Source organism: Anolis sagrei, chromosome 2 (assembly GCF_037176765.1).
Source record: "Anolis sagrei isolate rAnoSag1 chromosome 2, rAnoSag1.mat, whole genome shotgun sequence".
NCBI classification, from domain to species: domain Eukaryota; kingdom Metazoa; phylum Chordata; class Lepidosauria; order Squamata; family Dactyloidae; genus Anolis; species Anolis sagrei.
The window spans coordinates 164,862,705-164,882,138 of NC_090022.1; the positions used below are offsets into that span (position 1 = coordinate 164,862,705).

A 19,434-nucleotide genomic window follows, 5' to 3' on the forward strand; every position below is an offset into this window, starting at 1 on the left:
GAAAGCTGATAAATCCCGCAAGGCACGGACTTCAGGTGGCAGAGTATTCCAGAGTGATGGTGCCACTGCTGTAAAGGCTCTGTGTCTGGTTGTTGTTAGACGCAAGGTCTTGACACTGGGAATTTCCAATAGATCTTGGTCCTCAGAACGGAGGGATCTCTGGGGTTGGTAGGGGATGAGGCGGTCCCTCAGGTACATCGGCCCCAGACCATGCAAGGCCTTAAAGGTGAGTACCATCACTTTGAAAGTGATCCGGCACTCAATTGGTAACCAATGCAGCTGTAGTAAGATTGGTGTTATGTGGCATCTCATTGGAATTATTTATTATTATTATTATTATTATTATTATTATTATTATTTCAAAGTTTTCTATACCGAGCTTTTCACCTCTTAGACGGACTGAGCCCGGTTTACAACCATAAAAACATACAATCAGTAAAATATCATTGTTCATAATTACAATAACTCATTTAAAATAACAACTATATTTAAAACTACGGTGGTCAGTCGTCATATTAAAAACAAGTATACCTCATCTTCCATCCACAATCCTAGGGTGCTATCTCATTCATCGAAAGCCTGTCTCCACAACCACGTCTTCACCCATTTCCTGAATGTCAGGATAGACGGGGCGGTTCTGACCTCCGGTGGGAGAGAGTTCCAGAGTCGCGGGGCCCCCACCGAGAAGGCCCTGTCCCTTGTCCCCACCAGGCGCGCTTGTGAGGCCGGTGGGACCGAGAGCAGGGCCTCTCCAGACGATCTTAGTAATCTTGATGGTACGTTGGAATTCCCACAAGAAGCCGAGCAGCTGCATTTTGTACCAACTTGAGCTTCCTGATTACCGACAGAAGAAGGCCAATGTAGAGGACGTTACAGTCGTCCAGTCTTGAGATGACCGTAGCCTAGATCACCGTAGCCAGGTCATCCCTGGACAAGTAGGGGGCCAGCCGTCTAGCCTGCCGCAGATGAAAAAAAGCGGTTCTGCTAACGGCGGAGACCTGGGCCTCCATCGTCAGCAGAGCGTCCAAAAGGATTCCCAGACTCTTTACCAATGATGACGGGTGTAGTGCCTTGCCATCCAGGGTAGGCAGCTGGATATCCCCACTGCCCGGTTGACCCAGCCATAGGATCTCCGTCTTTGCTGGATTCACCCTCAATCTGCTGGCACGCAGCCATCCAGTAACGGCCTCGAGGCACTGATGGAAACAATCGGGTACAGAGTCTGGTCTGCTCTCCATCCTCAGCACTAGCTGAGTGTCATCAGCGTACTGGTAACACTCCAGCCCAGGGGATCTTCAAGGATAATACCATATTTCTTTGATTCTAAGTCCAGAAAAAAATCAACCAACTCTTGCAGAGGCTGAGATAAACTACAGGGGCAAATGGGGCTCAGTATGCCTCTCCACTCCCACTCCATGTTCTTCCTTGCCACATCCACAGTCCTTTGAGGGAGTTCAAGCTGAGAGAGTGAACAACTGCCTCAAGGTTACGTAATAAACTTCATGTCCAGATGGGGATTTGAACTTAGATCTCTCAAGTTCCAATCAAACCTTCTCCTAAGCCTGACTCCAGTACTATAACCATTACACTCCAGTGGCTGTCGTTTTAGAAAAAGCTTTGTAGGTCAGTTGACTTATCATATCTAAACTGCAGATATGTGACTCAGAGTAAGTGCAAAGTGCAAGGTCTTGAAGGGAATGTAAACCATGTGGCCCTCCTGATGTTGTTGAACAGTTTGCATGGTGAGGACACCTGGGAGCCACATTCCAACAACATCTGGAAGGGCATGTGAGAAAGACTGGAAAGAACTAGTAAAGTCATAACTAAGAGCTACACCAAGGACTTCATTATTCTCACTTAGGGCCCTTCCACACAGTCATAAAACCCAGAATATCAGGGCAGATAATCCACAATATCGGCTTTGAACAGGGTTATCTAAGTCCACACTGCCATATAGTCTAGTTCAATATGGATTTTATATAGTTGTGTGGAAGGGATCTAAGTTGCAATACAGCAACTTGCCTGAATCAATGCATCACAACTATTGTGATAGCAAAAATAGTGATGATCTAGCAGGTGATCTGGATCTAGCAGGCTTGCTCTGGGATATTTCAACAACAACAATTCTTTATTGATTAGTCAATTTTGACCACATCAAAACATGCAAAACATACAAAACATACACACTTGCCCCTACATACAGTAAAACCGTATATAAATACAAGGCATCCCGGCCTACTGGCCTGTCAACCCGCTTCTAAATGATTGTGCAACTACAAGATAAAAAATTAAAAGGTTAAAAATTGGTTAATTCCTTAAAGTAGGGTTTGGACAGGGGCACGGGTAGGTAAAACTAGTGGCATGTCCATATTAAGTTTTTAAGTTTGAATTTTGTTGATGGCAGCAAGGTCACCTCTCTCTGCTTCCATCTTCTCGCGGATGGCCAGTGCTTTTTGCGTAAAAAGGGTCAATTTTAAAATAGAGTTTTTATCTGAACCCTGTAGGAGTATGTGCAATTTCTCCTTATTCTCTAAATAAGTATGATTCTCCAGCAGGGGCTCTAGGTAGTAAGACCGGATCTTGTTGTAGTAGGGACATTTCAAGAAAAAATGTTCTGAGTCCTCCACTTCTGCATCTACTTCACGTCACCCACAGGTTCTCCTCATGTAGGGAATATTCTGATGTCGTCCCAACTTGGACTTAATGTTGAGCTGCTCAAATCTAGCCCGGGTAAAAAGTTTTCTAATATATAGTGGAAGTATAAAAGAGAGGGAAGGTTCCATGCCCAGATTACATTTAAATTTGGCCAGGTATGGAGTGGCTCTAGCTTGCGCTATGATCATTAGATCATTTTGTGCAGCAATGTCGAGGGTCGAGAGGGAAAAAACCAGGCACAGATTAACACCTCCCAGCAACAGATTTTCCCAGACTCAGGCAGGCCTTCAAATGCTAATGAAGGTGATCAGCTAAACATTCACACCTAACTGCAGCAGGGAAGAGCTCCTTGCCCCACCCCAGCCATTCCACAGATATATAAACCCATTTTTCCTACTTCCAACAGACCTTCTCAACCTCTGAGGATGCTTGCCATAGATGCAGGTGAAACGTCAGGAGAAATGCCTCTACAACATGGCTCTATAGCCCGAAAAAACCCACAAGAACCTAATGTCGAGGGCTCTTTGATATACAATTGAGCATACGTTTGCCCCAAATTTTATTAACTCATGGGGGGGCAAAACCTAACCTACTGACTGGGTGACCAAATCTACTTAGCCAAGATGACCACTCTTTGTGGCTTTCTTGTTCTAGAAGGCATATGGCTGGGAGTCTGTGTGGTTGCATTTGTCTTATTTTGTACCACCAATTCATCTGCCTCTTCAGGATTACAGTGGAAATTGGGGGTACTCCCATCTCTGCTCTCACTGCAGCTGACAGGGATGATCTCTCCACACCTAAGCCAATTTTCAGGTGGCGCAGTTGGAATCTCTCTACCACTAAAGGGTCTTGCTCACCCCATACTTCAGCTCCATACAAAGCGATGGGGAACACCTTTGCCTTAAGAATCTTCAGAAAGGGGCGCAAGGAACCCGGGTAATTGTGATTGCATAATTTATGAATTGCCTGTGCAGCATTATCAGCTTTTGCAATGCTTCATTTTAGGTGTTGGGTCCATGCCCCAGATGCCGCAAAATGAAGACCTAAGTATTTAAATGTCCTCACTTGCTCCACTTTGTACACTCTGGGATATTTCTGTGTCTTTCTTTTCCCTTTGGCTTATCCTGTTGCTCCTTTCCTGTCTCCCAATTATCACTGTGTTGGGTATGTGTATGAATGGTTTGTATTAGCTTTCTTTGGGCTACTGATAGCCCAAAAATTCATTTGGCAATCCACTTATGCTTGTGTGGTATGGATATAATCCAGCTGTGGAGCCTGACAGAGTGAAATACATTATCATGTAAGAAGTAGAGCGTTTTCAGAGAGGAAGCCTTCAGTCACCTTCAGCAAGAGTTATTCACTTAATACTTGATTATCATTAATGAACTACGTAGGCATTTCTATTGACAGCAAGCATTTTGTATCATTTTAAGCTTCAGATTCACAATACATTGGACACTAGAGCCACTTTAAGCCTCATGTATATAAAATGTGTCAGAGTAATAAAGCAAAATGTCACTTTACAGAAACTCTGTTCCAGAATTTGTTCCCACCATTGATGATATTCAAATCATGTTGAATTATGGCCATGTATGGATTCTTCATCCAGCCTCTCCTGGTGATTGTTGACTTCCACTAGGAGGAAAACCCAAAGCCTAACATGGCCAAAATCTTATTCCATCCTGCTTTCCCCAATTTGATGAAAGTACTGAAAGACTGGGTCTTCTCTCCCTAATGGTGAGCTAACCAGTTCTCTCCCCCCCCCCCCAAGTTCATGGACAGAGGAAACATGATTTCCACTCCACTTGAAGGAGACTTGGAACATCTGGTGATTCCATGTTGGAGTGAGTTGGCATATCTACTAATGCCAATCCTTGTCCTAGGCACGGAGCACTGAGGAGGGGTTGAAGGATGCAGAGCGTCTGGCTGCCCAGTATGTCTACTCCTGTGTCTGGTGGTTTGGGCCCTGGATGCCTATTCTGAGACTTTTCCATCCAGAGACCATCGCTCCAGTGCTCCGAGCATCAGGTAGATGGTGACAAAGAAGCTATGTGTGATTGTAGAGGGGCGGAAAGGACAACCTTACCAAGCTTGCAGAAATTACTTTTGGGTGGCTGTAACTCCCATAATCCTGCTGTAGCTATCCTGGGTGGAGGAGTGCTGGGAGTTGGTAACTTTCCTAAGTTCACTTGTTTGTTGGGAAAAGGGGTGCCGAGCTGTTATATGGAGCTGCTGCTGCTAATACTACTACTACTACTACTACTACTAATAATAATAATAATAATCTTTATTTGTACCCTGCTACCATCTCCCCAAGGGACTCGGTGTGGCTTACATGAGGCCAAGCCCAAAGTACATCAAACAAAACATCAATAAACACAACATCAATAAACAATCAATAAAATACAAATCATATAAATCACATAAACAAAAAACAATAAATAGTGACATAAACAATTTTTTAAATGGCCGGACCAAATGTAATAGATTAAAACTGAAAATATGCTGACGTGAACAAGGTAAAATATAACTAGGATAGGATTTTTTGGAGAGAAATGAGGGAGCACAGTCCATCCTAAATCAATATTAAAGTGCATTGTGAGGACATATTGCTGAGAGTTCTCCTTATTCTGGGAAGGCACACTGGAACAACCACGTTTTCAGGCTCCTCCTAAAGACTGCCAACGTTGGGGCATGTCTAATATCCCTGGGAAGTGAGTTCCAGAGTCAGGAGGCCACCACCGAGAAGGCCCTCTCCCTTCTGAGACTGAACCTCTAGTAGAGACGGCAGACCGTCCTTATTGCTGGCTGCATTCCTGCTCAGCTCTCTGAACTCAGGCTGGATCTACACTGCCATATAATCCAGTTTCTGATCCCAGGTTATCTGCTTGGAACTGAAAGATCCTGCTTACAACCACAACAAGTGTATGGAACAGGATCAAAGAGTTAAAGAGCAACGGTTCTTTACTTTGAACTTGTAATAAACCTATGCATTAAAAAGTTTATTTTATAACCATCACCACACCCCATTACACTTTGCCTCCCATAATCAGTGTTAATCCAATTTTGGCATAGCTTCTTGTCCTTTCACCCTTTCTAACTGGCATACTAAATTGATAGTTCTTGTGAGACTATCTTGTGAGACTCAGTTCTTTAAAAGACTAACAGTTACCACCTTTTAAAACAAAAGTCAGACCAACCAATCCTTCTGGGGTAGCAATGAGCTTCAGCATGTTGGAGCAGTGTTCTTTTTTGTAAAGAGGAAGCTTTGGAAAGGGAGGCATGGTGCTAAGCCTTCTCCAGTGGATCAAAGCAAACAAGGAGGGATCCTTGCGAAGTGGTTTAATGTAAAAAAAAAAAAAAAAGGGAGGGGGGGCAAAGACATAAATTTTATAGAAAGCAGTTGGTGGGAATGTATTGTCGAAGGCTTTCATGGCCGGAATCACTGGGTTGTTGTAGGTTTTTTCGGGCTGTATGGCCATGGTCTAGAGCAGTGTTTCTCAACCTGGGGGTCGGGACCCCTGGGGGGGGGGTCACGAGAGAGTGTCAGAGGGGTCGCCAAAGATCATCAGAAAACTCAATATTTTCTGTTGGTCATGGGGTAGTGTGTCCACAGTGCTTTCTGGATGTAGGTGAACTACAACTCCCGAACTCAAGGTCAATGCCCACCAAACCCTTCTAGTATTTTCTGTTGGTCATGGGAGTTCTGTGTGCCAAGTTTGGATCAATTCCATCACTGGTGGACTTCAGGGTGCTCTTTGATGGTAGGTGAACTATAAATCCCAGCAACTGCAACTCCCAAATGTTAAAGTCTATTTTATCCAAACTCCACCAGTGTTTGCATTTGGGCATATTGGGTATTTGTGCCAATTTTGGTCCAGATCCATCACTGAGTCCACAGTGCTCTGTGGATATAGGTGAACTACAACTTCAGAACTCCAGGTCAATGCCCAGAAAACCATTCCAGTATTTTCTGTTGGTCATGGGAGTTTGGTATGCCAAGTTTGGTTCCATTCCATCGTTGGTGGAGTTCAGAGTGCTTTTTGATGGTAGGTGAACTATAAATCCCAGCAACTACCACTCCCAAGTGACAAAACCAATGCCCCTCCAACCCCATCTGTATTCAAATTAGAGCTTATTAGGTATTTGATCCAGTGAATGAAAATATATTTTACATATCAGATATTTACATTACAATTCATAACAGGAGCAAAATGACAGTTATGAAGTAGCAACAAAAATAATGTTATGGTTGGGGGTCACCACAACATGAGGAACTGTAATAAGGGGTCGCAGCATTAGGAAGGTTGAGAAACACTGGTCTAGAGGCATTCTCTCCTGACCTCACTACTTCTGAGGATGCTTGCCATAGATGCAGGCAAAACGTCAGGAGAGAATGCCTCTAGACCATGGCCATACAGTCCGAAAAAACCTACAACAACCCAGTTGGTGGGAATGTTATTAATGCCAGAATTAATACCCTGGTTTCTCTTCAGATTGTATAAAAATCTAATGCCAGAGCAGATATTATACTTCTGAGAGTTTTTCTACAATACCTGCTTAGTTTGTTGTTGTTGTTCTATTCATTCAATTGTTTCTGACTCTTCATGACCTCATGGACCAGACCACGCCAGAGCTCCCTGTTGGCCATCACCTCCCCCAGCTCCTTCAAGGTCAGTCCAGTCACTTCAAGGATACCATCCATCCATCCATCTTGCCCTTGGTCGGCCTCTCTTCCTTTTTCCTTCCATTTTCCTCAGCATTATTGTCTTCTCTAAGCTTTCCTTTCTTCTCATGATGTGGTCAAAGTACTTCATCTTTGCCTCTAATATCTTTCCCTCCAATGAGTAGTCAGGGTTTATTTCCTGAAGTATGGACTGGTTGGACCTTCTTGCTGTCCAAGACACTCTCAGTACTTTCCTCCAGCACCACAGTTCAAAAGCATCGATCTTACTTGGCTCAGCCTTCCTTATGGTTCAGCTCTCACATCCGTAGGTGACTATGGGGAATACCATTGCTTTTTTTTTTTTTTTTACTATAGTTTAAGGACCTTTTTAAAAAAGAAAAAATAAACACATTTGAGTGAGAGATTTTGTGACACTCTTTGTGAACTACAGCGCCCATCTAGTTTGAAAGGCCAAAATCTATTAACTATTTCATGTTATTTCCTAATCATGGTCACCATCATCATACACACTGTTGTCATCCGTTATTGTGTCTCACCATTCCTCCAAGAAAGTTCATTGAGTCCTCCATTTATGATCACAGTAAAGCTGAGAGGTAAATTAGGGGATGAGAGAGAACATCATAGCTGAAGAATTTAACCTGTGTATCTAATCTTTATAAATAAAAATGTAATGTTCGTTTGTGGTATTCACAGAACTCAAAAACCCCTGGATTAATTCACACAAAATTTAGACACGATACACCTAACAACCCAATGTATGTCCTTCACTCAAAAAAATTGATTTTGTCATTTGGGAGTTGTAGTTGTTGGGATTTATAGTTCTCCTACAAACAAAGAGCATTCTGAACCCCACCAATGATGGAATTGAACCAAACTTGGCACACAGTTCTCCCATGACCAACAGAAAATACTGGAAGGGTTTGATGGGCAGTGTCCTTTGCTTTTGGAGGTGTAGTTCACCTACATCCAGAGAGCACTGTGGACTCAAACAATGATGGATCTGGACCAAACTCTACACGAATACTCAATATGCCCAAATGTGAACACTGGTGGAGTTTGGGGAAAATAGAATCTTGACATTTGGGAGTTGTAGTTGCTGGGATTGATAGTTCACCTACAATCAAAAAGCATTCTGAACCCCACCAACGTTAGAATTGGGCCAAACCTCCCACACAGAACCCCCATGAGGGCCACGGCAATGCGTGGCAAGGGATGGCTAGTAATAATAATAAACTTTATTTATACCGCGCCACCATCTCCCCGGTGGGGGCTCGGAGAGGCTTACATGGGGCCGAGCCCTGACAACATATTACAGCAATAAAATCAGAGCATAACAACAACAGATAACAACAACAACATCAAAATTACATAAAAGAGAGGAAAAAACGCAGTTATAAAATAACATTCTAATAAACGTAATCACAATAACGATAACAATGGGCGGGCCACATATACAGGATAACACAATTAAAAAACTGTAATGAGATAAAATAGGAGAGGACATTAATGGGGAACTCATAAAACACATGGAGTTGTGAGGCTAAACTTCCAATTTCGGGGGCGCGAGCAGGGGCGGCTCAACCCATTGCGCAAAGTAAGCATTTGCGGTATACTTGATTTTGCCCAGGGGCGCCCTTGAGGCACTCTTGGGGGGAAATAGACCTTGACATATGTGAGTTGTAGTTACTGGGATGTATAGTTCAACTACAATCAAAGAGCACTCTGAACTCCACCAATGATGGAATTGAACCAAATATGGCACACAGAACTCCCACGACGAACAGAAAATATATATCAGTGATTGGTTGGGGGGGGGGGGGGCAAAATACTGTTTGCTTACCATTGAAAATTACCTAGGGCCACCTCTGGGCATGAGCTCCAGTAGCAGAAAATGTTGAGGGGTGCAAAATGTCATGGTATGCACCTATCTAGCCTATTGATCTAGGATAAGTTTGTTGTATTAATTATCTTTCCTTTTATCTCCACCATCTTGCATTTCACATTCTTTAATTATCCTTCACTGATGAAACGGGACTCCTAATTAAATTTCAACATTCTAGAAAACACCAAGATCTGTGTGTTAATGCACAAGTGAGGCAATTTTGAATACATAATGGAGGCTTATAATAATACAAATAATTTGCATATCATGTGCTGAGAAAAAAATTGATTCACTTGGTAAAGATAAAGGTTTTCCCCTGACATTAAGTCCAATCATGTCTGACTCTGAGGGTTGGTGCTCATCTCCATTTCTAAGACGAAGAGCCAGCGTTGTCCGTAGACACCTCCAAGGTCATGTGGCCGGCATGACTGCAAGGAGCAGTTACCTTGAAAGAATGTATAATCTTTAACTATCTCCCTTGCCATTATTGCTCTGCTTTCCTGCTCAAAGCTCCTAATATATTACTTTTCTCTGTGTTGTCACTGCATCTACCATCCTGCTCCTTGTGCATCTCCCAGGAGATTCTTGCTTCTTTTAACTTTCTGTAGCTTCCCCCAGGTCCCACTTATGGCATCATCTCTTTTTCTTTTCATAGAGGTCACTCCTATTGCCAATGCAAGTTGCATGGGCCCCTTCTTCACTGCCATATAATCCAGATTATCAAAGCAGATAATCCATCGTCTTTGAACTGGATTATATGAGTCTACACTGCCATATAATCTAATTCAAAGCAGATCACAGAATCATCGAATCATAGAGTTGGAAGAGACCTCATTGGCCATCCAGTCCAACCCCCTGCCAAGAAGCAGGAATATTGCATTCAAAGCACCCCTGACAGATGGCCATCCAGCCTCTGTTTAAAAGCTTCCAAAGAAGGAGCCTCCACCATACTCCGGGGCAGAGAGTTCCGCTGCTGAACGGCTCTCACAGTCAGGAAGTTCTTCCTCATGTTCAGGTGGAATCTCCTAATCAGGATTTAATGTGGCAGTGTAGATAGGGCCTTACATGTGCGAGGAAGGAGGGTGGGAGAAGCTAATGGGTGTTTTCGGTATAGTCTCTTTCCACAAGCATCAGATTATCTGCTTTGAACTGGATTATATGGCCATGTAGATCCAGCTATAGTCAGAGGCGGCCCTAGGTAATTTTCAATGGTAAGCAAACAGTATTTTGCCCCCCCCCCCCCCCAATCACTAATATGGTGGGAGTTCAGTGTGCCATATTTGGTTCAATTACATCATTGGTGGAGTTCAGAATGCTCTTTGATTGTAGGTGAACTATACATCCCAGGACCGGCAACTCGCATATGTCAAGGTCTATTTTCCCCCAAGAGCGCCTCAAGAGCGCCCCTGGGCAAAATCAACTATACTGCAAATGCTTACTTTGTGTAATGGGTTAAGCCGCCCCTGGCTATAGTCATTCTATGGGGAGTCAAGGAAAGAGCTGTATACGGCAGCGTAAACTCATATAATCCAATTCCAAGCAGATAATCTGGGATTGGATACTGAATTATATGGCAGCGTTGATCCAGCCTCAGTGTCTCGCTTCCCAATTGGTTGAGAGGACAATGAGGGAGAACATATAATTCCTCTTTTTCCGTCCTCCTCCATGGGCATTCTTTCCATACTAAGATAGGAAAGCAAGGGAAAGGCTAATGTAATCAGAGGTCACAGGTTCAAATCAGGGGGGAGTATGGATGAGCTCCCTCTATCAGCTCCAGCTCCTCATTGCGGGGATATGAGAGAAGCCTCACACAAGGATGGTAAAACATCAAAACATCCGGGCATCCCCTGGGCAACGTCCTTGCAGACGGCCAATTTTCTCATACCAGAAGTGACTTGCAGCTTCTCAAGTTGCTCCTGACATGACAAAAAAATATCAGAAATAGAAAGCATTTGCTTTTTCACAGAAATATAATCTCCATAGCAGTCATAAGGTTCTGGCTGATGTTCTCTTGTCTAGGAAAGACCTACTGAACTGATGCTTGAAATGTGACGTTACAGTAAGATCCAATACCCACAGTTTCACTTACCCATGTCTTGGGGAAAATGTTCTCTCTAGAAATTTGATAGGTCCTCCAGGAATTCTATGGTATGTCTGCCCTGGAAGTCACACTGGATGGCCCAGCAAATTTCTTAAGATGAATGATACTGGAAGTTAGGTAATTTATTGACATTCAATCATAACAATGGTTTTTGGTATCCATTATATCCTTTTCCTATACAGGGATATTATTGTACTACTTCCATTGCTTTGCCTTTCTCACCAGTTTTAAGTATGCTTGAATGCACTAAGATAAAAGATTATATGATGACTAGAAATATGAACAGTAAAATAATAAAACAATAAAAATGGAAAAAAACTAGTGAACACTGGTCTTATTTTCCTCTTCCCTGCAGCTGCTGTTGCTCCCAAGGACAAACTCCTTTATGGTTTCCTGAAGCCCTGGCTTGGTAAGGTCCTCCTATTTATTTATTATACAGTTATCTTTATACAGTTATTATTATACAGTTATCTCTGCCTATGAACCCACCAGGACTTTGAGATCTTCCGGGGAGACCCTGCTCTCGATCCCGCCTGCTTCTCAAGCTCGACTGGCGGGGACGAGAGATAGGGCCTTCTCGGTGGTGGCTCCTCGGCTGTGGAACGCCCTTCCTACGGACATTAGACTAGCACCATCTCTAATGGTATTCCACAAAAAGGTGAAGACCTGGATGTTTGTGCAGGCGTTTGAGTAATTTAGTGCAATCTGGTAATGGAACATAGGAATGGAACAATGGACGACGAACCTGGACTACGCTTGGATGATGCGAAGATTGGGTACGGTTGTTTTTTGTAATAATTGTGCATTGTAATTGCTTATTGGTAATTTATGGATAATGTGTTAAGTCAATTGTTATATGTTGTATGGAACCCCTGCTGTTTCTATTGTTTTTACTGTTTGTGAACCGCTGTGAGTCGCCTTCAGGCTTGAGATACAGCGGTATATAAGCAAAGTAAATAAATAAATAATAAATAAATATAAATAAAAATGTAATGTTCGTTTGTGGTATTCACAGAACTCAAAAACCCCTGGGGCAATTGGCACCAAATTTGGACACAATACACCTAACAACTCAATGTATGTTCTCCACTCAAAAAAAAACACGAAAAAAAAGCAGAAAGGACTTCTGAACTACATGTCCACAAAGGAGAAAGTGCATGTCTACAAAGAGACCCATGACCAAGCCCGCTCCTCCTCGCAGAGAAACAGCCGGCCGTTAAAGCTTGAGGAGCCAGGCGCGTGTGAATGCCCCCCCCCCACACACACACACACACGCACGCGCGAGAGAGCGGGCACCATGGGAGTAGAGGGGGAGGCTTGCAGCATGGAGCCCCTTCTCTTTCCCTGCTATGCCAGGAGGGCGGTCTCCTCCTCCTCTTCCTCCACCACCTTTCCCTGTTGGAAAAGGCCGGCGGGTGGGGGACGGACTTTCTGTAGACCCTTCTTTCTTTTGTTACTCTTTCCTTTCTGTCTGACCTGCTCGGCTGTCTCTGGCAACACGAGCACACATTTAACACACACACACACACAGGAGGTAGCTGCCTCTGCCACACTCCACCCGAAAGGACTCCCTTCCCCTCTTTTCTCCCTTTCTTTCCTTTTCTTCCTTCCTTTCCCTTCCTTTCCTTCCTTCCCTCCTTTCCTTCCTTCCTGTCCCTCCTTTCTTCTTCCTTTCCTTCTTTTCCTTCCTCCTTTCCTTTCCTCCTTTCTTCACCCCCTTCTTCCTTTCCTTCCTTCCTTCCTGTCCCTCCTTCTTCCTTCCCGTCCTTCCTGTCTCTCCTTTCTTCTTCCTTTCCTTCCTTTTCTTCTTTACCTTCCTCTCTCCCTTCCTTTCCTCCTTCTTTCCCTTTCTTCATTTCCTTCCCCTTCATATCTTTCCCTCCCTCCTTTCTTCACCCTCTCCTTCCTTTCCCTCCTTCTCTTTCCTTTCCTTCCTTGTTTCCTTCCTGTCCCTCCTTCTTTCTTTTCCTTCCCTTCTTTCCCTCCTTCCTTCCTTCTTCCTTCCCTTATTTCTATGTAAGATATAAATACAATATTTTATATATTGTTATATAGATTACTATATAATATGTTACTATTATATATATATTACTATATAATACAAATTAAATGGAAGGGACTGTCAAGAAGTAACGAGGGAAAGAGGGAAGGAATGAAGGAGGGAAAGAAAGAGGGAGGGAAAAAGAAAGGAAAGGAAGGAAGGAAGGAAGGAAGGAAGGAAGGAAGGAAGGAAGGAAGAGAAGCAAGAAAAGAGAGAAGGAAATAAAAAAGTGAAAGGAAAAAGAGAGGGAAAGAAGAAGAGAAAGACAGGGAGGGAAGGAAGGAATGAAGGATGCAACCAAAGAGCAAAGAAGGGGGGAAAGAAACAGGTAGAGATGGAAGAAAGAAGAGAAATAGAAAGGGAAAGAAATAGAGGAAAGGAAGGAAAGAGGGAAGGAAGGAAAGAAAGAAAGAGGGAAGGAAGTTTGGCCACAGCAATGCGTGGTGGGTACAGCTAGTCTATATAAATAAAAATGTAATCTTCAGTTGTGGGATTAACATAACTCAAAAACCACTGGCCGAATTGACATCAAATTTGGATAGCATTCACCTAACAACCCAATGTATGTCCTTCACTAAAAAAAATTGATAATGTCATTTGGGAGCTGTAGTTGCTGGGATTTATAGTTCACCTTGAAATTAGGCAATAAAGCATAGACTTTCTGAGTAGGATCTGTGCCAGTGAGCAATATTTATTATTCTCTCTACTTCATCCTTGTCATCCAATTTGACTCTGACATAAAAGTTGTACTTTTCTCTTTTTTGACTTCAGCCAATGAAAAGCTAGAAGGGATGCAAAACAGGTTGCTGTTCAGGTTCATCATGACTGTAGATGGATGGATGGACAGACAGACAATATATATATTTGCTCTAGATCCTCCTGGAAGACCTTATGGGGGGCTTGTTTGGGATTTCGGGCAGTGGGCTAGTTGCAGGCCATTCTCTGACCAGGATAAACCCATAATTTCTTCTTCTCCCAGGAGATGGACTACTGCTGAGCAGTGGGAAAAAGTGGGCACGGCATCGGCGCATGCTCACTCCTGCCTTTCATTTTGATATCCTGAAGCCTTACATGAAAATCTTCAACCAGAGCACAGATATCATGCATGTGAGCTCCTCCAAAACACCAGTGCACTCTTTGGCTCTATGTCACCTCTTTGTTGTGCCTTCTGGAAGACTTGCATTTTAAATTCCAGCACCTCATTTAGCTGTCGGAACACTTCCAGCAGGTCATCCCAAAGTCTTGGTGCAACCGATGAAAAAAGAGGTCCTCTGGCTGATGGTGACCAGTTGAGTTCTAGCTAGTTGGAGTAGCCCCCCCCCCCCAAGGGGACCTCAATGTGCGGGGCAACTTCCTTCTCAATCACCTTGCCCAATAAAGTAAGGTTAGACACTGGTCTGTAATTATTGAGATCCAGGGAGGACTTTTTCAACAGTGATCTAGCTACTGCTTTTTTAAACACGGTAGAAAATTCCCTTCCCTAAGTGATGTGTTTTATTTGAGGGATCAAGAAAGCAGGTTGTCCTTCTTATTTGCCCCAATAGATTGTTCATAGCAACAGTACTCACTAATTAAAAATGATCCAGTGTAATCCCACTCAAGAGTTGCTGGACACCTTGTTGTTGACTTCTGCCCCAATAACATGATCTAAGCCAGTTCTTATGCAAGAGATTTTATCTGCGAAATGGTGGTTAAAGGCATCCCACTGAGCTACTGAAGGTTATAGCAATGGGTTCGGAGAGGAAGTCAAACTTAAATAAATAAATATACACACCCAGTATTGCAAGCCTTCTGTATTTCAGACACTTAAGAGAGTTTTTTCCAACTTTTACTTGCCTAGACATTGGTTGCATGTTGCTAACTCTTTGTGCATAAGCTTCCCTTGCCCTGTGGACAAGTGAAAATCATTCTTATTGCTGTCTCTCCTTCCTTTGCTCACAGAAAGACCAACTATTTGAAGGATTGTCGTCCTCAACTTCTCCCTTTTAACCCCTGTCCTTCTACAAGAGCCCTTCTACTTTAATAACCCACTTCACTCTGTAAATTTTGCTTTCTTTTAGCAAGATTAACACAGGTTGTCTGTTCACATTCTGTTCTTTTTTTTCCAAGGCCAAATGGCGCAGGCTCACAGCCGCAGGCCCAACTTCTATTGACATGTTTGAGCATATCAGCCTCATGACTCTGGACAGTTTACAAAAATGTGTCTTCAGCTACAACAGCAACTGTCAGGAGTGAGTAAACCAGCAAATGTAATCCTGGGTTATCTAGTTGCTTTTGGAATCCTATAGGTAGCTCCAGGGATATCTTTATTTCAGAGTGGGCAACTGTGAAAAGATCGGAGACCATGTCAATCCCCTAGTGGACATTGGAGAGCTGAACCAACCTCAACTTCATCTAGGCTTCCACAAAAACCACAGTTTTTTGCCCTAAATGTCCTTTAGAGCACTCCTTCTTAAGTTTGGGCCCCGACCCCAAATGGGTCAGGGCCCACAGTGTTGGGGTCCCCCCAAATTTGGCAACAGTAAATGTTTTCTGAACATCATGGGTCTGTTTTATACATTTACACAGATCTGTTTTGATATGTATTATTTTATACATGTAAGCAGGGCCGTAGCCAGAAAAAATTTCGGGAAAGGTTGAAAATTTCAAGGGGGGGGGGGGTTGAAAATTCGGGGGGGGGTTAAACATGCCTCCTAGCTCACACTGAAGCAAAGAGCACAGCAGGGGGCAGAGCAGCCTTCAATAGCCTGCAGCTCCGCCCTTGTCAACCACCTCCACCAAGTCTGGCCTCCTTAATGAGAGCATTCAACACCCCCCCCCCCAACTTGGTTGCTTCGCTATATCAGCTGTTGCTGCAAGTAATGACAGTGTGAATAAATTGCTTGAGATAGTGCTTGCAGTTCTGGAGGGACTCTTAATTTTTTGGGTCTCATAGACTTGACGGGGATTTGGTTAACTAGTTAAAATTCATGAGTAAATCAGGGGTTTTTTTAGCCTAAAAATTTGGGGGGGGGGGGTCGAACCCCTAACCCCCCTCCCCACCCAGCTACAGGCCTGCATGTAAGGCATTGAATTTTGCCATTGATTATGCTGGGAACTGTGTTCAAAGCCACCCCAGGTCGGAGTGAGCTTCCGACCATTTATCTAGCTTGCTGTCGACCTTTGCAGCTCGAAAGACAATTGCATCTGTCAAGTAGGAAATTTAGGTACTGCTTATGCCTGGAGGTTAATTTAACTGATTTACAATGCCATAAAAACTCTACAGCGTGCAAAAGAATGAGGAAGTATTCCATCAGTGTCACAAGTGGATGATGTAGCAACAGCTCCCCCGGTGGCCGGAATTCAAAAAGCATACCCTCATGAAGCTGGAAAGTTAAATAGCCTCTTTGTCTCTGTTTATATATGTTGTGTATCTATGGCAGGGGTCCTCAAACATTTTAAACAGAGGGCCAGGTCACAGTCCCTCAAACTGTTGGAGGGCCGAATTATAATTTGAAAAAAAACATGAATGAATTCCTATGCACACTGCACATACCTTATTTGCAGTACAAAACAAACTTAAAAACTACAGTAATTAAAATGAAGAACAATTTTAACAAATATAAACTTATGAGTATTTCAATGGGAAGTGTGGGCCTGCTTTTGACTGATGAGATAGGAATGTTGTTGTTGTTGTGTGCTTTCAAGTCATTTCAGACTTAGGTTGACCCTGAGCGAGGGCCAGGTAAATGACCTTAGAGGGCCGTATCTGGCCCCCGGCCCTTAGTTTGAGGACCCCTGATCTATGGCATTGAATGTTTGCCATGTGATCCGCCCTGAGTCCCCTGCAGGGTGAGAAGGGCGGAATATAAATGCTTTAAATAAATAGATAAATAAACTGCTTGGGGTGAGAAAAGCGGTATATAAGTGCAATAAATAAATAAATATGCTGATAACCGGCAAGGCCTAGCCAGTATTCTGTTCCCTCTGGTCCAGTTTTTTAGATGCCTGAGAAACAGCTTCTGTTGAAACTTTGTCTCTCGTTATCTCCTGACAAATTGGTTTCTTTGATTCCAGGAAACCGAGCAACTACATTGCATCCATCCTGCTGCTCAGTTCTCTTGTAACGCAGCGGCCACACAAACTGTACAACCATATTGACTGGATCTATTATCTGACGGCAGATGGCCGCCGCTTCCGCCACGCCTGTGAAGTTGTACACCGTTTCACTGCTGATGTGATCCAGAAGCGAAGAATGGCCCTTAGAGATTTGGGACAGGATGCCTCGCTCAAACCCAAGCAGGACAAAACTAAGGATTTCATTGATGTCCTGCTGATGGCCAAGGTACTAGGAGTAAGAGTGGCAAGATGGCCTGGCTGCTATGTGTGGGGCAGGTTCCTTCATGGGAATAGGATTTTGCCAACTGGCTGGTGGCTGTAGAGATGCAGATCCATGGAAAAGTTATTCCTATGAGGACTGGCTTATAGCATCCGCAAAGGGAAGCAGAGTCTCAGCATAATACTCTAGTCCATGGAAAGGGACTGCCTCCTGCTAATAGTGGGTTCTGGTGAGATTCTCCAATGGTCAGCAGGAGTCACATCTCACCAAACACTTGGCTTTGTGTTTGCAGGATGAAGATGGGTGCCACTTGTCTGATGAAGACATTGCAGCTGAAGCTGATACCTTCATGTTTGAGGGTGAGATGCCAGGCTTATACTTCATCTGCCCCTGTCAGCAATGACCCAGAGGAAAGGAGGAAGGGATAAAGGGATATTTGGGGGTTGGGATCCGGGTGTTCCATCACAATGGGGGAAAGAGGGCAGGATATAAAAGAAAGTAAATATAAAAGGAACAAATTCCTGTCCCTGAATTTTAGATGACGGGAATACATCTATATAAATAAAAATGTAATGTTCGTTTGTGATACCATCAGAACTCAAAAACCACTGGTCGAATTGACACCAAATTTGGACACAAGACACCTAACAACCCAATGTATGTCCTCCACTCGAAAAAATTAATTTTGTCATTTGGGAATTGTCATTGCTGGGATTTATAGTTTACCTACAATCAAGGAGCATTCTGAACTCCACCAATGATGGAATTGGGCCAAACTTAGCACACAGGGCTCCCATGACCAACAGAAAAAACTGGAAGGGTTTGGTGGACATTGACTTTGCGTTTGGGAATTGTAGTTCACCCACATCCAGAGAGCACTGTGGACTCAAACAATGACAGATCTGGACCAAACTTGACACGAATATTCAATATGCCCAAATATGAACACAGATGGAGTTTAAGGGAAATAAACCTTGACAATTGGGAGTTGTAGTTCCTGCGAATTATAGTTCACCTACAATCAAAGGGCATTCTGAACTCCACCAATGATGGAATTCAACCAAACATGGCATACAGGACTTCCATGACCAACAGAAAATACTGGAAGGGTTTGATGGGCATTGACCTTGAGTTTGGGAGTTGTAGTTCACCTACATCCAGAGAGCACTGTAGACTCAAACAATGATGGATCTGGACCAAACTTGACACAAATATTCCATATGCCTAAATATGAACATAGATGGAGTTTGCGGGAAATAGACCTTGACATTTGGGATTTGTAGTTACTATGATTTATAGTTCACCTACAATCAAAGAGCATTCTGAATCCCACAAACTACAGAATTGGGGCAAACTTCCCACACAGAACCCCCATGACCAAAATAAAATACTTAAGGTCACCCAGTCCAACTCTCTTCACCAGGGCAAGAAAATGTAATCAGAGCCCTCCTGACAAAGAGCCATCCAGCCATAAATATAGATAGATAGGTTTGATTCTCTCTCTCACACACACAGATATAGTATCATAGATTTGAAAGAGACCCTTAAAGAAGGACTATGATATGTTGCATATTCCAGAGTAGGCAAACCAGACACTCTCCACATCAACACTGACAAAGAAACAACAAGAAATACTGTTTACTCACAAGCATAAAGGAATTACATATATTAGAAAGCAACACTTTCTCATTACTTTATTTTCCAAATCACCAGACTGGGCCACAGCAACCCGTGGCAGGGGACAGCTAGT

The 19,434-nt window shown here is 43.3% G+C and overlaps 1 protein-coding gene across 3 annotated transcripts in view; it reads left to right on the plus strand.

Annotated features, from left to right (window-relative positions):
• The window catches only part of LOC132768002 (ultra-long-chain fatty acid omega-hydroxylase-like), a 50,380-nt gene that overhangs the window by 18,717 nt on the left and 12,229 nt on the right, over nucleotides 1–19,434 (plus strand). For 2 of the 3 annotated variants that reach the window (XM_060763531.2, XM_060763528.2), the window contains 5 exons: nucleotides 11,681–11,734; nucleotides 14,346–14,473; nucleotides 15,476–15,597; nucleotides 17,423–17,690; nucleotides 17,977–18,043. In XM_060763531.2, coding sequence (XP_060619514.2) covers nucleotides 14,396–14,473; nucleotides 15,476–15,597; nucleotides 17,423–17,690; nucleotides 17,977–18,043 — 535 coding nt within the window. In that variant the 5' untranslated portion in view covers nucleotides 11,681–11,734; nucleotides 14,346–14,395. Of the gene's footprint in view, nucleotides 1–4,538; nucleotides 4,684–11,680; nucleotides 11,735–14,345; nucleotides 14,474–15,475; nucleotides 15,598–17,422; nucleotides 17,691–17,976; nucleotides 18,044–19,434 lie in introns of all 3 variants that reach the window. The other variant, XM_067464048.1, reaches the window with a different exon arrangement.